A 24525-nucleotide genomic window follows, 5' to 3' on the forward strand; every position below is an offset into this window, starting at 1 on the left:
TTCTTGATTTTCATTTCTTGGTAGTGAAGAAACACTGAGATAGTTTTTATACAACTCACATTATCCTAACAAACTAACTACCTCTCTAATCTTTTGACAAGTGTCACCATCTCAAACATACAAGTTATATCTCCATCTGAATATACGTGTATGTCTTCATGCGTAGCTATATAACTAGGTATTTCGATTTTCCATTGGTACATGTACAACTTACAACATAAACACATTGACTGAAAATAACTATTATATCTGTAAACCCAAGGGATGTACGGACTTCTTGTTAACTAGTTCATAACAAATTAATAACAACTATAAACTACACAATCTCCAAGGGAAGTTGGATCTTCTGGAGACAAGATACATATATATGCTTTCTTATATATATGAGAGAACCGCATATATATTGTTTGTCGTTGAAGATAGCATATGCTCTGTGCTATATATACCATAAACTTAAGTAAGTCATGGAAACACAAGTTATGTGATGTACCATTTCATTGGTTGATATGCTTCACCTTTAATGTATATTAGTAAAAAAAACGAATCGACGTATTGTAATTTAATTGAGACAGTAACGTCTAATAGTTGTGCATATTCCGAATACAGTGAAATCGCTCCCTTGATACATGTTCAGCTATAAAGTGCTGTAAATCCATCATTGATTAGCAATGTTTTCATACCAAAAATTAGAGTGCATTTTATTTTCATTCGGATACATTGAAAACAGGTTAACCGCCTGCAATTAATCCCTGATTAAGCAGGACATACTCATACTCGTTCCACCACACATCGATCTATCCCCAAAAAATAAGAGGAAAAACAGAGAGAGAGAGAGTGAACTATATAAGCTGGAAACTGATTAGGTTTTAATGATGACGTGGGTCAGGCCCTCCAGGACTCACTCGCATCTGATCGTCGAACTCGCTTGATTTGCGGACAACGTGAGTTGAAGCCCGGAAAGATTTTTGGCTTACGTACTTATTCCTCCTCATGAGAGGCCGAGTTTCTCCACTCCTCGCTGATAAAAGCAAAACCAAAGTAACAATGCACAACAAGAAGCATACACGTTTTGTCATCCTCAAAATTAAGATTACTGCGCAAGTGTTCACTACAATTAAATTTTGTGGTAATTTATAGATTTTAGGGTTTACGGTGTGGATATTGTGGATTATTGGTTTTATCTGATTAACTCAGTGGATGAGGTGTAATCAGTTGCTGTCTTGTTATAATTTGTACGTGTGATGAGTTGTCGTTTCTCAGTTGCCTGGATCACTAGCTAGATATATATCATGTAAGTCCAAGCCTGCCCCATGTGTATATTTGGCCATGCAGATGATGAGGGTTAATTATATAATCGGGGATCCAAAAAGCAACACCTCTTTTCTGATCTTAATTACGATTGCTGGATCTAAATTATAATGCAATAGTGACTTGGTTGCAATTCTAATCCCATGCAAATCAAGTAGAACTGCCGCTGTCTCTTACAGTTGATGACATAGATATATGGATTCTTCAATGGTTAATTAGATAAGATCATGCTGCTGAGGTAAACTAGAAAGATTATTGGATGGAATATATCTAGATAGCTAGCTAGGCTGATGCAGCTGATGTGCTAATGCATTCGTTATCTGTTTATAGGATTCCACCTTGGATGAAAAGACCTGAAGTGGATTATGGATAAGCCATAAGATAAACATCGATTGAGTAATTAAAGGTGGTGTATTCACCCAGAATTTTAGATGATTTAGAAAAGTTGAAAGTTTTAGGGTATTTCATTGGGATTTTAAAGGAGTTATAAAAGTTTATGGAAATTCATGTGTATTTAAGCATGATTTTTAAGACGTCATTTAGTAGTACGGTCTAATGGTATTACTCTTTATTTATAGGTGAGAAGTTTTAGGTTCGATTGTCGTCAAAAGTGTATTTGAACCAAATATTATCATTAAGTAAAAAAAAAAATGATTTTTTAGAAATATCGTTTGTTAAAAAAAATTATGATTTTTAAGAAATGTACAAAAGTACAAGTGTGTTCAGTTAAAATTTGATTTTAAAGAATTGTAACAATGATATTTTGGTGGATTTGGAGAGGAATTCTAAAATGTATATGTAAGGCTTTAACAAATCCACAAACATAGTGGCGCACATATCGGTCAAGTTGAATTTATTTTTTAATTTTACTTCTTGTTGGTTTGAGGAACCTCTAAATATTATCTAAGATGCCTTCTTTTAATATTGGATCCTTAGTATCTAATAAAATCCACTACCATTTTTGTAACAACCCGTCCCTGGTTTTATGACTTTATTAATTTTAAAGAGGAGAGATTGTTGACTTTCGTTGATTGTCTTTTCGTGACGTATACAAGCTACTATTTTACGTATTCTCAAAGTACTCGACAGTACAAACGTGTAGGCGTAAGCGGATCGAAATCGAAGTTACGATGAAGATTGTATGGAACTACGAATCCGAAAAATACTTTTGTAAAGATTATTATTTTATATTTTATATATTTATTCAAAATTTTATATTATTATATCATTATTTTAATAATTTTTTAAAGGATATTTTATTAATTAATTTTTAGCCATGGGACCCCCACCTCACTTCTCTTCCACTGCCACGTGTCCTCTTTTCCTCCCCACACTCGAACGTTCTCTTTCCTCCCCGTAAACACAGACACACACACATCACCGGTCATTGACCTCCATCAACACTACCACCACCACTCCCTCCCATGCAAGTCCTATGAAACCAGAATGGGGAGAAACCCCTTATTTTCTCTCTCTCCCTCGTTGCACAATACCATCATGTGCAAAAACCTAATTCGACGAGTTCTCGCCATCTCCAACAAGGTAAGTTCGAAAACCACTCTAAATCTTCATATATCGTGTTTAGGACTACGATTAGGTTGTTTTTGAGACAATTTGGTGGTGTTTGGGTGCATAAACCACTCAGGGAAAACACTCCCCAGTTTTCCAGTGAGGAACCCAGTCTTTGTAGGTTTTTTTCGACTGATCCCGACATCAGCTCAACCTCATTTTGGTATAAACTTGTTCCTGATCTCTTAAGCTTCATTTTGACTTTTATTTCATTGAAAATAGTTAAGAATCGAGCTCAAATGAAGCTCGGGAAGTTTTCCGGCCAAAATACCAGTGTTCTTCTTCATTGGGTCCGTGGGTTCAACCTGCAAGCCCAACGGGTTGACTCAACCTGAATTTATAAAAAAAGAACCAATAAACTCGGATCCAGATCCGAACTTGGGATCCCAGCCAATTCCAAAATGGATTTGAAATACTCTTTGCAATATTCCTGAAATATTCTTGCGTTGACTTTTTCAAAATTTTCTCGGAAACCCTCATAGACTAATTTTGACGTCTTGAGTCCATTTTTGATATCCGTTTAGTGAAATTCTGAAGATTTAACGTAGTTGATCACCAAGGTGGCTCGTTGACTTTTTGGAGTTGGCCGTTGACTTTTACGTTCGAAACTCTTCTTAGCATATTTCGACGCCTTGATCCCAAATCCGCACTCCGTTTTTCCAAATTTAATCGTTTTTGTTGAGTTTTATACTAATGGGTTCTAATATTATGCTTAGGTGCACTTACTATTGAAGACTCCGGCCTTCCTAGTTTGAACGGTTACGACTTCGCAAGTATCTGTGAGTGAGTCTTTTCTTTTATATAGTATATATATTGGTTAGTTTCCACATATATATTTATTAATGAATTTTCTACGTGATTGCCATAATTAAATTATAATTTATAAGAAATGTCGTATTGTTGGGAAATTATGAAATAATCCTACAAGATGTATGCATATTATTACGGGATGCCTTAATTATATTTATGGTCGTGAATAGTATTATGTCGAAAGGAATTATCGATTTACCGCTGTATGATTTTATTTACTTTATCTGCTCATCGTGTGCTACACTGGTGTTAGTACTTGCTTGGGCCAGGGCCAGTCTTCACGTGTATGTTCACATTGCACTATACGCTCAATTTGAATCCATTGTAGGTGCCAATCCTGTCCTAGATTGCTATAGGCAATTAGGATTCGTGTGTGATGCACATAGCACAAGTCTTCAAGTGATTGTAGTACTAGAGTGTAAATTATTATCACAACCAGTCTTGTTCATGTCAGAATACATCTGTATGAACTCGTGTGTCAACATATGTCAATGAGCACCCGATATGATATGTTTGTTTATGCGAGATTATGTGATTACCAGACGTTAGGTGGTTATTTACGAAATACTGTAATGTATTGAATTCTTGAGAAATTGTAGGCTACGGTAAGTATTTTCATACTATACGTAGTATGTATTTGGAAACTATACTTGTTTTACGGCGATGAGTTATTACGTTTTCAAAAAAGTTTTACATAGTTTTATTTTTAGGCCCATTCACCTTTGTTTTTCGCCCCTTCAGGTTTTAGTAGCAGAACCTTCATGTCGACGAGGATTTTTGGCAAAACGTTGTTATGGGAATACTCCGGAAGGTATAATTCCTCTTTTACATTTACAGTACTTTACTTATGCTCTGACATCACGTGTGAAATTGGTTCATTCTCGCTCACATGCACACTCTTCCGTTTAGGCACTTTTAGGTTTAAATTTACTCACATTATCCACATCACTACACTTTATGACTTCGCCACCCTTCTGGTGTAGGCTAACATAGCTCGATTTGAAGTCCAGATGGACATTCTGGTTCGGGGTGTGCCAATTTTCACCTAAAAAAATCTTAACTTAGAAAATTCACTAAAAGTCTACATGTCTGTTGAAATCAATTAAAACTCCAATAGTATCTTAAAAATCTATATATATTTTTATTTTCTACAATGTTCTTTGATCTAATTTTTAGTCAACAGTAACGTATGGGTTATGATCATCATTATATATAGGATCAAATCTCGGTGGGTTCCCGGGGTTCTTTCTGCAGCCTTGTGTTGCAAACCATTGTACAACGTTAATATATATTCAAAGTGATTAACATATACGATCCTAATATTCAAAGGGAAAAAAATCAATCTTCCTAAATAACAATATTAGTCCAGATGACCAAAATAATCCATTTATAGTTCACTACGTTTTCAGCATTACACTTTGTACGCAACTTCCATTGAGTTAAAAATATATAGGACGATCAGGGCAAAAAGAAGGACAATCCTCGTTCTGACTTCTGAGCTTAGGGCCAAAACAAACCCCAACCCTTACCTAGAGGTTATATGGGATAGACAATTAACCGGCCAACTATTTATGCCTTAACGCCTGCCCTGCTCTTGCTTTTTTTAAAGAGTAAGGGGCTGGTTCTTAGCTCTTGGTGCCTGCCTTAGGTTGTCCGGGGTAGAGTAATCTCGGCATGCATCAGGAATTAGATGGCAGGCACAGTTCTTAATACTTTAGGCCTGGGTGTTTCTGTTTATTAGCAGCAAACGTTTGCAGTAATATATTCAGGTTGTTCTAAAAATTTATTAACAATATGACTGGCACTTAACAAGCGCCTTGGTCAGTAGTTTTTAACTTTTTATTTTTTTCGTAATTACTTGCTTCCATAACTAACAACGTTGGTTGGTAATCAATTAATTAACACAACAAAACAAACAACTAAAAACTGATCCATAAATTATTACATGTGGGTTGGCGTCCTCCATCAAACGACAAAGAAGCACTGGGGGCTAAAGTTTGAGTGCTTTCTGTTGATTCCTCAGTGGTGTGGTTAGACCAAGCCTCGTGCACATAAACAGTAAACTAATCTAGTCCTCAGGAGATTTTGATTTGCCCTTTCGCGTTTCTTATACTGCTGCAGCTAATGAAAGGCAGACTTAAAGCTTTCTCCTCTTAAATCTTAATGCTTTCCCTATTTGTTATTGGGCACGATAGGGACTTGCCGGTTTTGGTTTCTTTTCTTCTCCACGCTACCTCTGTCTCATATATATACAGTACTTGCACAAACTTTAAAATTTGTCCAGATACATGTTCTGCTATTAAGCTTCTAGACAAAATCTTGCGGACCTACCATACATGCTTGGTTTGCACAAATCATGGCATATAAACATTTGATGAGACTGGGAATTTTGTGCTAGCTAGCTATCTTTTGCAAGACTAGTTTTGAATGTGTGTGTGTGTGTGTGTGTGTGTGTGTGTGTGTGTGTGTGTGTAGGTGTGTATGTATGTATGTATGTATGTATGTATGTATGTATAAACATTATAAGGAACTTTGAGAATGCAATGTCAATGTAGGAGAAGACCTGCATATACATTATATTTTTGATGCACAGCTGGTACTTGGGGCAATTTACAGGGTCTGAAAGACTGTCAATGTGGTGTCATATGGCATAATGGATCAAAGACAAGTAAAAAAAATATCTGGAAAGAAGAAAGCTGTACAAATTTGGATTCTAATATCTGATTTGGGCCTATAACTTGCCAGTTTAAAACGAACAACGTTCTATCTTTCTTCCTTTAAATTAATAAAATTTGGGTTAAGAAGTCTTTTGTTCTTTAGGATTATCTTTTATTACCTTTTTTTTTGTCACTTTGCGTCACAATGCGGAGAAAGAAATGAATCATCTCAGCCACAAGTCTTCTAGTGGATTCATGATTCCATATACACATGAATCATGTCTTCAAACTTCAAATGGATAAATATATGTATGCTTCTTCATTTTTTTGGTTATTGCTGCCCACTTACTATATAGTTTAAAAGAACAAAATAGTGTTTAACTTTGTAATTTAGACATGATGGTTGCCTTTTCCCCTGTCTCTTTTTCGAAAAGAAGTTTGTATATTTGTAGGTGCTTCAAGCATAAACACAATTAAAAAAATATGACTAGTGAACAAGATAACATATACGAGCCTCCCTACTTCCATTTCATATTGACTCGGAAAAAGACAACATATAAACCCATAATCCGCACAACATGCATGCTATGAGAATTTTCAATTGCGAGAGAACGAGTTCAACTTCAAGCTCTGTACGTAGAAATTAGAAGACCTTGATCATTGATCAGAACCTAATGCCTTGACTTCAAAGTGTGATGTGACTTCAAAATATATGTGAAGTCAATGTGAGGAAATATTTGGTTTGATAAGAGAAACATCTCACTTTGAAAAGCTAAATACCATTTTGAATATAATTAGTACATTTTATCTTATCCCTTGCCACTTCTTTAAGATAAGAGTATGAACAATACTTGGTTACTCAAGATCAAATATGAGTGGAAACTCCTATTCAAAAAAATTTATATTCGAATTACAGAGTTTTATGCTTATAATTATAATCATTCATATTATGAATCATTCTGTAAAGATCATCTCTGCAAAAAATGAATTAAAGTTAAGTTGTTTAGTCAATCTATTGTAACAAATATATAAACGATTCACAATGCTTTTACCGATTTTATTCATCTGTTTTTATACAGTTCGATGACTAAACAACCTTAACTTTAATTAATTTTTTACAAAGACAATCTTTATAGTAATTTATAATATGAATGATTCTGATCATAAAAATAAAATTCTATGAATAAGTAACAAACAATTTGTAGTAGGAATTCCTACTCATATTTTGAATAGACAAATATTATTTTAAGAGTATTAGCTATCGTTTTCGGTTCATGAATATAAAACTTAAAAAGTTCATGTTGTGAGCCAATCCTGTATCCAAGTACTTTTCAACCTTATTATGAAGGAGACATTCTGTTTTTCAGATTTCTTTCCCATGATATTTTTTGGAAAGTGATACTTCTTTTACTCTTTTCCCTACCATCACGGGTCTGGATCTTGCCGGATTTTCTTTGTGAGGATTCTGAGAATCTGTGAATCGTAAATTAGGCGGTTAAAATTCATTTTAAAATTTTTTATTTAAAAATAAACATAAACAATATTTGATAAAAACTGATTGCACGATGTACAATGAACGGACACGATTCACGAATCTTCAAAATTCTCACCAAAAAGATCCGGAGATGATCCTGTTAGATACCATCACACCTGAAAATGGAGCAAAATTAGGTAGATATATTGCTCGACTGATGGTACTTTTTTTATTTCAAAAACCATGAATTATGCATTACATATAGTAAACTATGCAACGATTGATAATCAACGATCACAAGAAGTTCCTCGAGGTTTCAACAGATTTTCTGGTTTGGAGCACATGCACTCATGTAAAATACACTCAAAACCGAAACATATGTATGCTAGTGTAGCTACAGTACTACTGATTTTTTTAATGATGTCTAGGATCAGGACCTCCCGGACTCAATCGCTTCGGGTTGTAAACAGTTTGCTGCTCCTCCTCGTCTAGTTTTCTCAACCAAACGTTCAGTAGTTCCCTAGCACTTCCGGCCAATGCTTGACTCGACCCGGTTACGTTCCTCTTCTCCCCGCTCGGATTGAGAGGCCGAGCTTCAGCGCTCGAAAATAAAAGCAGCATCAGTACACAGCAGGCACAAAATCTCCAGAGCATTCTTCTCTAAATTAAGGGTTTCATAAAAATGATAGGCTTGTAAAGACCATCTGAGAGGGCATATATATAGAGACCATCAAAAGTGTTGGTTTCTGTTATGATATTATTCAAAGTGGGTGGAAAATGGGATCTCACGAAGCCCCATTGTAATGCTTGTTTTGTTGTGTTTTGTAGTTGAGTTGTACCTTGTGACCCCTTTAGCACTAATCGGAAATAACAAATGCCGACCAACTCTTTGTACTCAAACAATAAGCTAGGGACATTTAAACTCAATAAAATTCCATCTCTTACAGCCTCTCAAGCTGTTTGTTTAAGTGATCATTTGCCTTGGGTGCTCTATAACGATAAGGATGATGTTAGAAATACCATCTTTTTATACCATATTTTCAAGACCGCATGATATGATGGTTGGTGGTTGGATTCCTTCCTTAAATCATTAAAAATGGAATTCAACTATCAACCGTCACATCAAGTGGTTTATAAAATATGGTCTAAGAAGATGGTTTACTGAGCATTTTCCTAATGATAACATTGATTTCGGTTGATGGTTCGATTCCTCATTTAAATCATTAAAAATAGAATCTGACCATCAACCAGCACATCATATGATTTATAAAATATGATCTAAGAAGATGGTCTACTGAGCATTTTACTGATGATAACATTGATAAAGGTTTCAAGGCACCTTTTGAAATAAAAAAGGAATAGGTTAATTGATTTGGCCGGCCTTAGTCGGTTAAAAATTAAGACAAGTGAAGCCGCCCGGATTTTTCCATGTCCATATATTCTCATAGTAACTTTTCAATGAACGAAGGAATAGACCAAGGTCCGTTATATTCTCATATATTCTCATATATTCTCGGAGCTTAAACGATCCATGGTTTGGGAATTGTGATATATTGAAAAAAAATATAATGAAAATGGTTTTAAAACTTTGAATTTTAATCAAAGGACAAAAATGCGTTGTAAGTGAATAGTACCAGGAGTGACTTTTAAAAGTAAAAATGTCATTTTTCGTTAAAATGAACGGTACCTAGAGTATTTCGTTAAAACTCTCATTATTTTTTAATAATAGGTGGATAATTACTGCGGGCATCCTGGATAAGTCGGGTAGGTGATTTTAGTTATTGCATGAATTTTAAATTATGTAGTGGGTGTTTTTGGCATATAGAGGTGCCTTCAAATAAATTGGAGAGTGGCAATTAAGCCTTTTAGACGAAAAGAAGAATTTTTGGGTACTTAAGAATTAGAAAGAATTCCTCCTGCTGCGTAGCCAATTTACATAATCATGGGTTGATCTCCGTCTATCTATTTCCTACAGTTGATTATCTAAACGATATTAGTTTTAATTTATTTATTTTACCATGCAGTTATATTGATTCCAATCATAAGCATTGAGTTCCTTAAACCTGTCACGGAGTATTTGGAGGATGAACTCCTCGTCCTTTGAATAGCCAAGTTAATTAGACTAGAAAGAACCGCGTTTGCATTAAGAATGGGGATGCAAATTACATGCATCCCCAAGTGTTCTGGGTTTTGTACTTGGAACCAGAGGGGAGCGAAGCATACAAAACAAAGTGATCTTTCATGTCTATATCATTCAGATGCCAATGGTAATTCACAAGTAACATGGAAGAATCTAACCAGAGCACCCGATTGCGTCCTAACAAGAACAGAGTAACTGTATTTAGGAAGAACAATATGAAAAGAGCGACGCCAAACTAGATTACAAACGAGGTTTTTGGCTAATCATTTACATCACAATCGTCGTTATTTTTTCACTCCCTATGTATAACTACAAGAGAGAACATTGATATAGCTCATGCTAGCTTGTGAAGTTGCAAACTCAAGGCCTGATGCATCGCATTTGAGTTTCAGATGGTCCTTCGAGTAGCAGGTTCTCACTGTCGGAACCAAAGCAGGAAAGAGAAAGCGTGTCGCGCTCCTGATATTCAAACAACATAGTAAATCATCATTATCAGTATAACCATAGTCAATTATGAATGCTTTTATAACAAGCCAACCTGTCATTGCCTGTAAGAATGCTTTCAAATAACAACCGTCGGCGATCTCAAACATGTTTGAAGCTCCTTCGACATCAGTTTTGCGGCAAATTTCTGAACTTTATGAATGTAAGTAATTATGAAGGAAAATGCAACTTTATCTCGATGATCAAAACGGAAGATAGAAAAACAGGAAATTAACATCTAAAACAGCCTGAAGGATATCTTTGCTTCGTAGATGGGATGGTTGAGCATCAGTAGATTATTGTTGTTCACAACAGCTCTAACTAGCAGTTCCTTGGCTTCCTCGTGTTTCTTCCTCAGCATGTTGCATATCTGCAAGAAAGAGAGAGAGAGGGGGGGGGGGGGGGAGAGAGAGAGAGAGAGAGAGAGATCATTATAACCCGTGATATATAATTTATAATTATATGCTGCATAAATGACCGATGCATAATCAATCGCAATGACACTGCCTTGCAGTCCTAATTTTCTCTATAATTTAACTGAATTCATAGCTTAGGTGTTTGAATTCTTTAATTATAATGCACACAGAATGTCACCGTAAAACAAGTGATAATTTACTCACATCTTCAAGCTCCTTAGCATACGCTTCAGCCTTTTCAACATTTCCATCATTTTCCATTGCTGAAGGAATATCAAGTTCCATCACATTGATTGCACAAGGACTACCAAGTCCAGAGGTCGGATGGTCATCTAAGGTGCTGTTAGTCTTGCTCTCCAAATGACTCTCATGAATGCGAACCTAGATCAAACGTACAGAATATTTGAGCAGATAGTTTATCTGGTAAAGGTTTCCACCTATTTTACTTTATAGATACACTTAACAGTCTTTATAAATCATTGATTTTATGGAGTCAGTTGAGATGAAACCTGTTCTGCAACAACTTCTTTTGAAGGTAATTTGAAATTTCTGCAGGTATTTTTGGAAAAAAGAGTGTGATATGTCAGCAGATTACCAATAAACCACTTTAGAATAATACGTAAATAGTAATAGTGTTTTATGCAGCTATTTGCGAAGAAAAATTAGATAGGCTGGAAAAAGATGAATAATATGTTAAATGCGTATATACTAGTAAAAGAGGACCTGGATTCTCTAGGTGACTGAGAAAGGCGCTTTAAAGGCTTTAAGAATGCTAAACCTGAATCTGATCCCTGCAAAATAGCTTCGTGTAAGAAATTGGAAAAGTGCAATAAAATCTTCACTAATCATTTGGATAGAATAGAACAGAGCTTCAAATAAGAATGTTATAGTCATGATATCATTCCAAAGAGAACAACAGGAGTTAAAGGAATGGATTTATAATGGAAGACCTCAAATGTTTTTCGCTTCAAGGAAAAGTTTGGTGACATTTGTTTCTCAACAATCTGGGCAGTCTTTGATTCCACATTTCGTTGCACTTCCATGTTTTGCTCTGGACTACTCAGGGATTTCAATTCTTTATGCGGTGTAGCATTCAATGAAACTTTACTGCCACCAATATTCCTACATTTAGAAACATCAAAATATTCAAAATCACAATTAAAACATTTCTGCACAGAAAAGAACTGAAGAATAGGAGTAATTACACTCGCACCATACTTTGAAATGTTCAAGGTAGAAAGGTCGGTTTTTTTCTTGGAAGGTTTATCAGGAAAAAGTTTACTCCCTTCAGCTGTAATGATCTTTGTGTTCCTCATAGACTCCAGGCTTGAGAGCATGAATTTAGGATTTACACATGTCTGAGTACTAGGTTTAATAGTCTTCTCGATTGTGCTGGAAGGATTTGCTTGACAGCTAGAAATCTCCACATGCCTAGAATACACATATTGACAATCAGAAATTTCACTACAAGGTTTTGAGGACCAATAATAATGTTGCTGAACAATGTACGAAGTAAGTTGTCATGTGCCTGAGAAATAAGCAGTCACATCTTTGGATGGGAACATCTGTGGAAAGCCACATTCTGAATGATAAGATATGCAAAGTAAAGTACAAGATGGAACAAGGTCTTTTATAAATGCTTTACCTGAGATCATGAAGACTTTTTCTCAATCCACTTCCAAGGACAGTTTCTCTTTCTGTTATTTCTTTGTCAGATGGCCGTGGATTCGCAACCAGTTTGGCCCTGTTTGGTACAGCATCAGAATTGAGGCCCTCCCTGTTGATAATTACAAAGGAAGGGACACTGCAATTTAGCATCATCAATAGCTTTGTAATTTCTATGAACTAAAATGATGTCATCCTTTTTTTTGAGTGATTCATTGTAATACGATGTCAGTGTTAAAACTTTATATATCTATTTATTTAAAACAAAAGGATTACTGGAATGTTGTGCCTAGAGTCATCAGCTGATATTACTTTTAAATTTTAACATTACCTTCCAGATATTACATGTTTGGCTTTCATTTCTTTATCAACTAACACAGGAGTATCAGGCAAATTGCTTCCAATTTGTGCACCATGAACATTAGTAGCCACCCTGTTGAAGATTATACAAAACAGTTTATAACTTAAATGCCTACTATTCAATTGTTATGGGAAAGTTCACCGTATCACTCACCCTTCAATTGCTGGACGTAGACGCATGGTATCAATCCTTTTGATTCCAGATGAGAGAGGTTTTGCTCCTATTAATGATGGCTGACACATTTGAGATCCAGGTTCTTCAAATCTCTTAGAAACCTTTGAGTGGAATTCTCCACTTTTGGTTTCATTTGTCAGCGTAGCTTTATCAACTGCAGATTCACTGCATCAAAAGAGGGAAAATGTAAATGACGCATTGATACTAAAGCTCAAATGTTTGCTCCCTATCAGAGGTATCTACACAGTTCAAGAGCATACCTGTTATACATAAAGATTAGAGTCTGTTCATTATAAGCATTTTTTTTTCCGATTACATTATCATAAGCATTTGCATGTACTCAACTAAAAAATTAAATGGTTCTATGCATTTCTCATAGTTTCAGTAATAGATGTACTTGATTTCTGATTATTGTTGGTTTTTGTATTCAAAACCATTTTGACTCGTGACAGTTTCTACTTCTTATAGTTCAAAACATATGTCAGTGACTTGAAGGATGGAATCAATGAAACAAAGGTGGCAGCTATCAATATGCTCAAAGATTTTCTGACCTGCTCTCTGCAGACAAAGGAAGCTTTGAAGTCGAATTTTGGTCATCCTTGATACATTTGATGTTATGTAGTGTCTTCCTTGAGATGAATGTATTGGAATTGTCTCCGAGATCTAAGTTATCTATAGCTGATTCAGCGTTCTCAGTCGAGATATCACTGCCTAACTTTGGTTCAGCGTTTTGTGTAGATATGTCACTGCCAGACTTACAACCATCACCATTATTGCTATCTGTATTAGCGATGTTTACTGAAGATGAATCCTTCAAAGGCAAGTCTTCACTATTAGGACCATCTCCTGCTGACATTTTCTCATCAACATCTTCTTTTCCACTTGAAATGGTATTCAAATCTGTGATCTGAAGACAACCATCATTCTTTCCTTCAAAAACGGTACCTCCATTTGAATCAACTCCCCCTACAAGTTGACCAGACAGGTCATCTGTTGCTGGCTTAGCATATGGTTCTGTGGCCATGTCCTTCTCAGATAAATGAACTTGCTGATCTGATTCTTCAATACCATTAGTCATTACTTTTCCTGGAGACCTTGGACCATGTGGAAGTTTCAGATTTTCTGATCTACGTTTTGATGGGCAATCATCACTGATAGAATTAACCTTGCCTGAAACAACTAATGAAGTATCAACCTTTAAAGGGGCCACTCTCTCAGAACCACCATCAAGTGTACTAATCTCTTCAGCTAGATCGATTTTAGAGCCCTGAGGTCCTCTTCTATCAGAAAGAAACTCTTTTCTGCTATCTTGATTCTTATTTGAACTTTTTTCACTTTTCGTTAAGCTTGAATCAAGATCGAAATCACCCAACCCACTTCCAAAAAAGAAAGTGTCAGGTTCAACCGTTCAAGTACATTTACATTCCTTATGTAATTCAAATAACGAAACAACAAGATAATGCAGAGCTTACTCATTGAAATCAAAAGAGAATTTAAAGGGGTCTTGTTTCCCTTGATGGTTTCCTTTGGAATGTTCTTCTTCAGATTTCTCCTTGGTTTTTGCAGCTTTTCTGGGCGGGCTTGAGAAATCAAGGTCTGGCATGTCCATTTTGAAAGACGATATCTTGCCAAAGTCACCATCCAGATTGAAATCCATATCCCTGAACAAAAAAGAGGAAAAGGAACTTTATAAGAGTTGTCTGGGATTTCTAGACTCACACTAGCATACATTTATTGGAGCTATATCTGTATAACTGGAATAAGACTACTTGAATCCCCAATTCTATCCTCCTTTTCAAAACAATTTGCCACATATTACCCTGAGTACCAGATACACCAACAAAACTCATAAAGGTAGATAATTTACCCATGATAGCACACAAAAGTGTCACATAACTGTCATGCAAACCTTTAAGCTCTAAATAGAAGGAACCTATTAAATGTTTAGCAAGAAAAACACTTCGCAGTACTTACAGCTTCTCAAAGTCAAACACCTTCTTCTTGCCTTTGGAGCCTTTGGAAACTGTATCAAAGCCAAAATCCATTCCGTCATCTTCCATTACTGATATTGATTTCCAGGAGGTGAGAAATTCGTCTCCGATTTCCTCATCTGTTATAAGAGGAACATAGGATCTGATTACATTGTTCACGTCAAATGAAAAATTCAGACTATTAACTCTCACTCGGACATTCTTCTTGTATACGATGACTTACACAGCAAAGATAAAGGTTAAGGGTAACCAAGAGAATACCTAGAAATGAACTTTTTCCTTTTTGATTAACCGAGGAAGATTTTGCCTTCTCTGATTCTGCCATAGTCTCAGACTTGTAGACTTTATTGTAAACCTCTGCAAACATTCATTAACTTTCACCGCGTATTCCAAAACAGAAAAAGGATTCCAGTCCTTGTCCACATTAAGTATTTTCCATCCTACCAAACCGACATTCTTACAACAAAAATTTAATTTAAAGAGGACTGAGAAAATTATGAACTTCATTTTACAAAAACTTGTAATGATCAGTATATCACAGAGCAAAGCTAAACATGATACACACAGAATTAAATCCATAGTGTAAAATAAACTGTTAACTGCTGTGCACTTTTTTAGGAAAATTCAGTGAGTAAGCAGAAAAAAATTAATCAATTGACAATTAAGGACTAAAATCAAAACGATAACTAAAGGAACTAGCCAAAACATAACTCTCGCCTAAATTTGAATAAAAAACGGTTAGTAATAGGAACAATAGCATATTAGAAAACATGAAATTAGAGATTAACGATCAACATGACTCCGCAGAGAGAGAGATTTGAAAACTCTACAAATCGAACAGTAATCTACAAGATGAACATATGGAATTCAAATTTGAGCGATTCTACGATCTACCAGAAAATCAACATTAGGCTCAAACAAGAAATCGATTACATTCTACTTGCATGCAATTTTCCGAGAAATAAGCAAAATTTCCTGGAAAATACACGGAATCGATCAAGAAATGCACGAAACGAACATAATGGAGTTCAAAATTCAAGCGATTCTACAAGCTACCAGAAGCTCAACATTAGGCTCAGCAAACAAAGAAATCGATTACATTCTACTTGCATGCAATTTTCCGAGAAAATAAGCAAAATTTCCTGGAAAATACACAGAATCGATCAAGAAATGCACGAAACGAAGGTCCACAGTTCAAAATTCAAGCGGATTTACTCGGTCCAGAAAGTTTTGCACCGCTCGCGAATCCGAAAAGCCATGTAAAACGAAACAATTAGGGATTGAGAAACTCACCGATTTCAGAGTCGAAAGATGAGGGAGAAACTGTGGAGGTGCGAGTCGTGAGAGAGCTGCTTGGCAAAATGATCCGAACAACCAAATGTGCGAGTATTTATACTTCTCCAAATTTGAAGAGGCGGGGGAGTATACCTGTGACGTATTAGCGCGCTATTTTTTTTTTTTGGAACAAACATAGTAGTGGGGAGTGTGCTAAGCTTTATAATAGACTTGTCATAATAATGTGGTTTAATTTTGCTCTTTAACCCGCTGCTTTGGTGCGCAAATACAAATCAATTAGGCACCAAGGGAAAAAGATCATCTCCAGATCCTTTCCTCATAATCCACCAAATTAGGGGATCTGTGCCATTGGAATTTGATTCAATGATTGAAGTTATTATAAATTTTAAAGTGGGTCCTTGTTTGTAGCCATTGGATCAAATTTCAACAGCACGAATCTTCTGATTTGGAAGATTAGGAGGAAGAAATTCAGAGCTATCCAACATTGGTTTGGGCCCGCTAAATTTGCCACATGGATTTCGGCCCAATTAAAAAGGCCCACAGTAATGAGTGGTTGGAATTTTATTTTTAATTTTTTTGGAAAATTCGGGTGGTAGAAACTTGAAAGTGTCGCACTCGGCAGAAATGGCATGCAACAATGCCCCTCAAATAAAGTTGACGCTGCGGCATGCTCCACGTCGCTCCTTCAAACACCATCCTCTCGACCAACCACATGGCCTTTTTCTTATTGAATATTTGTAGGTATTTATTACAATTATTATCTATTAGTTGATAAAATGTGCGTGAATATGTAAATTTAAAATAATTATCATTTTATCGCAGAAATAATAATTATAATAAAATACATGTAAGTATAAAAAATATCTTGAATGCGCATGAAATTTTGTATTTAGTTATTCGTTTCCAAATATCGCTATACAAAAATGAAAAGAATTGTTCCAAACAATACATTTTCTTTTTTGTAGTGTTGGAATTAAGAAATGTAGATTAATTAGTGACGTGAGAGTAATAACTATTCTATATAAATCCCCACACCATAAAATGTTGAACAAGAACCCCAAACCACCACCTACCAAGTAGAAGCAACCAAAAATGCAAATCCAAATCATCGAAACCAATGTCATCGTTCCATCTCCGCCACCATTTACCGACGATCACTTCCTCCAACTAACCCACCTCGACAACGACCCCAACCTCCGCGTCACCTTCCGCTACGTCCGCGCCTACCACAACACCAACTCCGCCCCCTCCCCCGCCAACCCCTCCCACGTCATCTCCGCTGCCATCTCCGCCGCTCTGTTCCACTACTACCCTCTCGCCGCCACTATCCACCCCCGCCCCGACCGCCGCTTCGAGCTCTTTTGCTCCAACGGCCAAGGCGTCCCCCTCATAATCGCCTCCGCCGACTCCACTCTCGATTCGGTCGGATACCTCGATGACCCAGCTGCGGATTTCGTCGAACACTTGGCGCCCGACCCCAACCCGGAAGAGGCAATGTCCACCCCGTGTATGCTGCAACTCACGGTGTTTAACTGCGGCGGGTTCACTCTCGGAGCCGCCATACACCACTCGCTGTGCGACGGAATGGGCGCCACACAATTTTTCAATGGCGCGGCCGAGTTCGCTCGCGGGGCGACTCGGGCGTCGGTTGAGCCGGTGTGGGACCGGGCGGGGTTGCTGGGACCCAGACATCCTCCCCGAATCGGCGCACCGGTGCTGCACGAGTGTCTGAGTTTGGACAAGGGGTTCCCGCCATACGGACAGGCGGAGGCGGTGGGGCCGGTTGTTAGGGAGTGCTTTCATGTGAGAGACGAGTGGTTGGAGAAATTCAAGGGGGAGCTGTTGGAGCAGGGTGGGTTGAACTTCACCACTTTCGAAGCTCTCGGTGCTTTTATATGGCGTGCCAAGTAAGTTAAAGTTGCTTTAATTCGTCATACCAAATTAAGAAGTTTTTCAGTATTCCAGTAACACAACCTGGTACATCGAGAAATTTTTCATAAATTTGAACTTTGACCTTCAAAGCGCCTTAATTTGAGATTGTTGCATTTGATGTCGGAACTTCAAGGCGTCTTAATTTGGTAGTGTACGGTTCAGTTTTAAGACGCTTTGAAATTCCGAGACAGAATTGCCGCAATCTCAAAGTTATAACAAAAATTAATATTTTGGGTGATGGATGGCATGAAACAGGATTAAAGCCATAGGGCTTCCAAGTGACGAGAAGGTAACATTTGCATACTCAATCAACGTACGAAGACTAGTGAACCCTGCATTACCAGCTAGCTATTGGGGCAACGGCTGCGTACCAATGTACGTGAACCTCACCGCCAAAGAACTAACCTCGAAGCCGCTTTCGTCCGTGGCGGATCTGATCAAGAAGAGCAAAAGCAACGCCACGGACGAGTACGTCCGTTCGTTCATCGACTTCCAGGAGCTGCATTACGAGGACGGGATCACGGCGGGGAAAGAAGTTAGCGGGTTCACTGACTGGAGGCACTTGCGCCACTCAAGTGTGGATTTTGGGTGGGGAGGTCCTGTGACTGTGTTGCCACTTTCAAGGAACTTGCTAGGGAGCGTTGAGCCTTGTTTTTTCTTGCCTCCGTCGTCGTCCTCGGCGGGTGTGGGGAAGAAGGATGGGTTCAAGGTTTTGGTGACCATGAGGGAGAGTGCTGTGCCGGCTTTTAGAGAGGAGATGGAGAAGTTTGGCTGCCTAGAGTTTGGGTTGCCTTGATGTTTTGCAAGAATACTTTCACTGTGATATGTGCATTATTTTTTTGTTATAACATTTCATCATCAATGTAATAATTATGGATCAACCATTCCATCCTCTGATTAGGTTTTTATGTGATGAAAATACAACCAAAAGAGGTGACAAAACACAGTGAAAATAATGCTAAACCGCATTAGGATTTTATTTGGACCTCTGTTATTTGACTGTTTGACCTCCTGTGGACGGTTTGTTTAAGAATTGAAATCGATCGATGTTTGTTTTCTTTATGTACTATTTATAATTGCTGCAGGGAAGAACTTTTAATCATACTTTATCTGTATACGTGACATATTTTTTCTGCATGTTGATTTTTTTTATAATTACATACGGTGTAATATGTCCGTTTGAATTTTTATTTTAGAATGTTCTCTACCTTGTGACAAAAAAAATAAAAACACTGAAAATACAAAGTAGTTCACTCTAAGTGACAAATTACAACTAATTACAATTCATGTTACTTTTTTTCTTTTGTTTGGTATACGACAACACAGGGAGCGAGTAAACATGGAAAATACGACAGAAAATCTATCCACTTATCCTCAGCCTCACAAACCAATAGAAAGCCAGAAACCATGCCGAGGTCCCAAGCCCAAGAATTACACTCACGCTCGAACACAGAACAGAATAGCAGTCCCACTCCCTATACACTTCTTCCATGGCGTCCGTACTTGGAAGTTGCTCGACGGCGGCAACTTTGGCCTCCCGACCTCTATCCTCTCGCACTTACAGGACTTCAATTGCCTCTCTCTCTCTAACCCCAGGTAAACATTTCCGACCAAACAAAGGAAAACCCTTTTTTTTTTTTTTTTTTTCAGCATTTGAACCATGATTTGGGATTGTTTTCTGCAATTTGATTGAATACATGAAATACCTAGTTCGTAATCTGGATTTTTTTGGTGTTTTTATGGGAGATTTGAAGTGGGTTTTTGCTGGATAATGGTAGTGGATTGTTGTTAATTTGAATGGAATTGTGTTTTTGCATTGCAGGGAAGAGTTTTGGGAGGAAGTTTTATGGAGGGATTGGGATTCATGGAAAGAAGAGGTCTCAATTCCATGTGACCAATGTTGCCACTGAAATCAGCCCTTCTGAGCAGGTCTGAATTTTCTTCATCCAATTGCAGTATTTGACAACAAAATTTTGATTGGTTTTGATTGAAAAGTTTGATTACTAATAGATGAAGTTTATATTTTAAATTGTTGGTTCAGTTTCTATAATGTTGGAGAAAGAAATATTTTGTGCATTCTAGATGTTTGTTGAACCGAAAATTTCGAGAAATGGTTGAAGTTTTTTCATTGGGAATTATACATGTTATGTAAAATTCTAGGTTGTTGAGTTTATGTGTGATTAATTATGGTCTGCCAAATTGTATTCAGGCAAAGAGGGTTGCTGCTAAGGAAAACCAGAGGCCGGTATATCCATTCGCTGCTATTGTTGGACAAGATGAGATGAAACTGTGCCTTCTGCTGAATGTGATTGATCCCAAGATTGGGGGTGTCATGATCATGGGGGATAGAGGAACTGGAAAGTCCACAACTGTTAGGTCCTTGGTTGATTTGCTTCCCGAAATTAAGGTAGTTTCTGGCGACCCTTACAACTCAGATCCAGAAGATCCAGAGTCCATGGGAGCGGAAGTTAGAGAGAGCATTGTGAAAGGGGAGCAACTTCCTGTTATCAAGACTAAGATCAACATGGTTGATTTGCCCCTGGGTGCTACGGAAGATAGAGTCTGTGGAACAATTGATATTGAGAAAGCTCTAACCGAGGGTGTCAAGGCATTTGAGCCTGGCCTTCTAGCAAAAGCTAACAGAGGAATTCTTTATGTGGACGAAGTTAATCTTTTGGATGATCATTTAGTTGATGTCCTATTGGATTCTGCTGCCTCTGGATGGAACACAGTGGAGAGAGAGGGTATCTCAATTTCACATCCTGCTCGGTTTATTTTGATTGGCTCGGGCAATCCAGAAGAAGGGGAGCTCAGGCCACAGTTGCTTGACCGTTTTGGGATGCACGCACAGGTTGGAACTGTGAGGGATGCAGAGCTCAGAGTGAAGATTGTGGAGGAGAGAGCTCGATTTGACAAAAATCCCAAAGAATTTCGGGTTTCTTACGAAGCTGAGCAAGAAAAGCTTCAGGAACAAATTGGCGCAGCTAGAAGTTATCTTCCATCTGTTCAGATTGATCAGGACCTCAAGGTGAAAATCTCCAAGGTTTGCGCAGAGTTGAATGTTGATGGATTGAGAGGAGACATAGTGACAAACAGGGCTGCAAAAGCCTTGGCTGCTCTTAAGGGAAGGGATAAGGTGACTCCAGAGGATATTGCTACTGTCATCCCTAACTGCTTAAGACATCGTCTTCGGAAGGATCCTTTAGAGTCGATTGACTCTGGTTTACTTGTCATTGAGAAGTTCTATGAGGTTTTTAGCTGAAGGAGATACTGAAAGAGCCCTTTCTTTTGTAATTTTAGTTGGTAAGATTGTTTTTGTTTAACATTTTTTCTGGGTTTTAACCATCCTGCTTATATACCAGCACATTTAGGTTTCACCATTGATATGTTCCGACTACTGTGTTATTTCAAAACTTTATGGTCTATATTTTCGAGAAGCACGTATATGATACAATTTCTTTCCTATGGTTTCTCCTAATGTATTTACCGTTGCACATTGACCTTTCGGTTCATAACTGGATCATTAGAGTTGGCCTTGTACCTTGTATAAGGCGAATCTTCCTGTAGCGGGATGCCACTGTACCATCAAACGAATCACATAGTGTCATGTGTTTTAATTCTTCCACATGACATAGCGTGATTGGTATGACATACCACTACATTGGTATCCCGTTGTAAGTTGCTCTCCCGTATAGGGCGTAAGATTATTGCTTTGTCAATGTAATATCTGAGAAAGTAGTAGTTAAAGATTAACAGCCACATTGAAGGTTTCTGGGATTCAACTTGAAAATGCAGATTACAAAAACATGTAACATCACATGAGTAACAATAAAATGACATTAAAACCTAGGGCATGGTGGTGCTCCCTGGCCACTCGTCCAGAACTTTGGCCTCCGCTCGAGAAACGCTGGCGGCCGCTCATACACTGCTGAAGCAGCGCTTATCAGAAGGGCAGCAGTTAGGGCCCATATGACATACTCTTTACCATCATCTGCTTCAAAGTCGAAGTAATGTAAGAGATACTTGTCTCCCATCCATTCTCTCTCCTCCTCTCTCCTCTTCTCATCCTTGAGAAACATTTCTAAAGGAGCATCAAAAATTGCCTCCACTTCTGCAGCATTTGGAGCCGGACTAAATGCTTTTATGTCAGAAAGTAGGCCAATTACCGGAACCACAGTCACACCATGCTGTAAGATTGAGGAGGAGTCAGAATCTGAAAGCCATATAACGGAGGAGTAATCCGTAATCAGAATCAAACGCTTGATTCCGATTACGGATACCTAAACATGTCCGAAAAGAGTTTTTGTTTCCACTTAAAAAATGCTTGCCCCACCCACCTACCCTTCACAATCACCATGAAAATTTGAAAATCTTAACTTCAGAGGAACATATTAGTGATGGAATTTGAATGAAATTATTTTGTGGGTTGTGATTTTTCTGGTGAAGAAAGAGTTTTGGGATGAATTATCCATTAAAAACGTTTAACTAAAAAATAAATTAGATTATATATACAAGAGTGCAGCTGAGCTAACCTTGTTTACAATGTGGTCGAGAACGGTGACGACGTTGACTAGGGAAGGGTCCAGGCCGATCTCCTCCTTGGCCTCCCGGAGGGCGGTGTCTACGTCATCAGCATCCGCTTCGTCTCTTTTCCCACCGGGGAGCGCAACGTCGCCTGCAACCAAACACACCCTCTTTCAGTTATTCTTTACAAATGGATTATGGAGGAACTGGTTCTGGTACCAGTAATGTGAAACGATTTGTTGAGGAGGCTGAGGGCGATCACCAGGGCTGGAAGACAGAGATGAAGATCGTTTCGTGAGAATGACGCGCAGCTCGCCGTCATCCCCTTTGAACAGACACACCAGAACCGCCGCCCGTTTGGTTGTTGAATCGGAGGAGGCGGAACCGGTAGGTGGTGGAGGTGGTTTGACTGATTCTTCGGGTCTGAAATGTTGTGCTAGAGTTTGAAGTCTTAGTTCAGCAGAACCCATTATTTTTTTCGCTCTCCTTTTGAAAAATAAAAATTGTGGGCTATATATAGCGGGGATGGGGATTCTTTCCATATTTTTGTGTAGATTTTAGGAATTCTCACGGCAAGACCGTTTATCGTATATTGCGCAATCAGTTTTTGTTATGTATTATTTATGTTTAATTTTAAATTTTAAATTTTAAAATAATTTCTGATCATATGATATACGATAGACGGTCACAATCATTGGACCCCTAGAATCTCCAGGAAAAGGATCTGGCGATGATCCTTTTCCAATTTTAGGACCTAAAATTTATTAATTATTGTGGAATGATTTTAACTCTAGTTTTTTTAATAAGGATTTTTTTTTTATATCTTTGAGCTATTTTCTCTTAATTTAATTTTAAGAATGCTTTAATTTAAAAAAAAAATTAAATCCCAAATTTTTTTTTAACAAATCACACACACCAACCAACCAATCAAACTTCAATATACACACCGACCAAACTTCAATAGACACACCAACCAAATATATATATTTATTATTTTGATCGTTAGATTTAAATTGCAGCTGTTGAATTTTTTTGACAGTTGGATTGAAAAAAACAAATATAAACCATTAGATCAAAATCAAAAGATTGCCAAAAAAAATCAGATTTTAATATGGACCGTTGATCACCAACGGTCCAAAAATCGAACAGCTCACAATTGTTCAAATATTGCAGTTAGACAGCTGGGGTCCTCTGCCACTTGGTGCCCAGCTGTCAGCCACTTCTTATATCTTCCGCCCGTTTGTCTTTTTTTTTTGGGAACTTTAACGAAAAGCACCCGGTACTGTTCACTTTAACGAAAAACCACATTTTTACACTAAAAAGTCAATCATGGTACTATTCACTTTACCCTTTATTTTGTCCTTATCATTAAAACTCAAAGTTTTCAAGCTATTTTCATTAGTTTTTTTTTTTTTAAAGTGGGGCCCCCAAAATTTTGGGTGCTAATAGAAACCCAAATTTGGGTTTTAGTTTGGGTCCAAAGCCAAATATTTTGCGTTTAGATCATCTCCAACCGACCTAGCCAAATGGTTATAGGGTTAAAAATAATTCGTTTTGACATAAAATCGTCTCCAACCGAATGTTAGGCCAAAGGGCTCGTGGTTCCCATCCGACCAAAAATGGGAGAACCAGCCAAAGGGCTGGCCAAGAGCAGCCAACCCACTAGCCCTTTAGCCCAGCCCTCCAGCGCCAAAATGTCACCTCCAGCTCAACCCATTTGAATGC

At 37.6% G+C, this 24525-nt stretch overlaps 4 protein-coding genes across 5 annotated transcripts; 2 read left to right on the forward strand and 2 right to left on the reverse strand.

Annotated features, from left to right (window-relative positions):
• Positions 1 to 10038: 10038 nt before the first annotated feature.
• Positions 10039 to 16519, reverse strand: LOC103446522 (uncharacterized protein At4g18490-like). Of its 2 annotated transcripts, XM_029110340.2 has the most exons (16): positions 16342 to 16519; positions 15310 to 15405; positions 15032 to 15167; positions 14530 to 14718; positions 13609 to 14433; positions 13037 to 13222; positions 12854 to 12955; positions 12503 to 12634; positions 12076 to 12288; positions 11808 to 11979; positions 11581 to 11648; positions 11367 to 11406; positions 11062 to 11238; positions 10699 to 10811; positions 10497 to 10602; positions 10039 to 10417 (listed from the first exon to the last, which is right to left on the reverse strand). In XM_029110340.2, the coding sequence occupies exons 2-15, from the start codon at positions 15371 to 15373 to the stop codon at positions 10521 to 10523; spliced, it is 2499 nt and encodes an 832-aa protein (XP_028966173.2). In that variant the 5' UTR covers positions 15374 to 15405; positions 16342 to 16519; the 3' UTR covers positions 10039 to 10417; positions 10497 to 10520. The 2 variants fall into 2 exon arrangements, with proteins under 2 accessions (XP_028966173.2, XP_070663267.1); XM_070807166.1 differs by lacking the exon at positions 12854 to 12955.
• Positions 16520 to 17272: 753 nt separating this feature from the next.
• On the forward strand, positions 17273 to 19338 carry LOC103446340 (tetrahydroanabasine acetyltransferase). The gene is made up of 2 exons (XM_008385430.4): positions 17273 to 18251; positions 18532 to 19338. The coding sequence occupies exons 1-2, from the start codon at positions 17437 to 17439 to the stop codon at positions 19070 to 19072; spliced, it is 1356 nt and encodes a 451-aa protein (XP_008383652.1). The 5' UTR covers positions 17273 to 17436; the 3' UTR covers positions 19073 to 19338.
• Positions 19339 to 19607: 269 nt separating this feature from the next.
• On the forward strand, positions 19608 to 21746 carry LOC103446341 (magnesium-chelatase subunit ChlI, chloroplastic). The gene is made up of 3 exons (XM_008385431.4): positions 19608 to 19872; positions 20099 to 20205; positions 20486 to 21746. Exons 1-3 carry the CDS (start codon positions 19767 to 19769, stop codon positions 21536 to 21538), a joined length of 1266 nt encoding a protein of 421 aa, XP_008383653.1. The 5' UTR covers positions 19608 to 19766; the 3' UTR covers positions 21539 to 21746.
• Positions 21747 to 22018: 272 nt separating this feature from the next.
• LOC103446342 (nudix hydrolase 15, mitochondrial-like) lies at positions 22019 to 23297 on the reverse strand. Its single transcript, XM_008385432.4, has 3 exons — positions 23063 to 23297; positions 22809 to 22951; positions 22019 to 22463 (listed from the first exon to the last, which is right to left on the reverse strand). The coding sequence occupies exons 1-3, from the start codon at positions 23268 to 23270 to the stop codon at positions 22116 to 22118; spliced, it is 699 nt and encodes a 232-aa protein (XP_008383654.1). The 5' UTR covers positions 23271 to 23297; the 3' UTR covers positions 22019 to 22115.
• Between the last annotated feature and the right edge of the window lie 1228 nt (positions 23298 to 24525).

This window comes from Malus domestica, chromosome 10, assembly GCF_042453785.1.
Source record: "Malus domestica chromosome 10, GDT2T_hap1".
Lineage (NCBI taxonomy): Eukaryota > Viridiplantae > Streptophyta > Magnoliopsida > Rosales > Rosaceae > Malus > Malus domestica.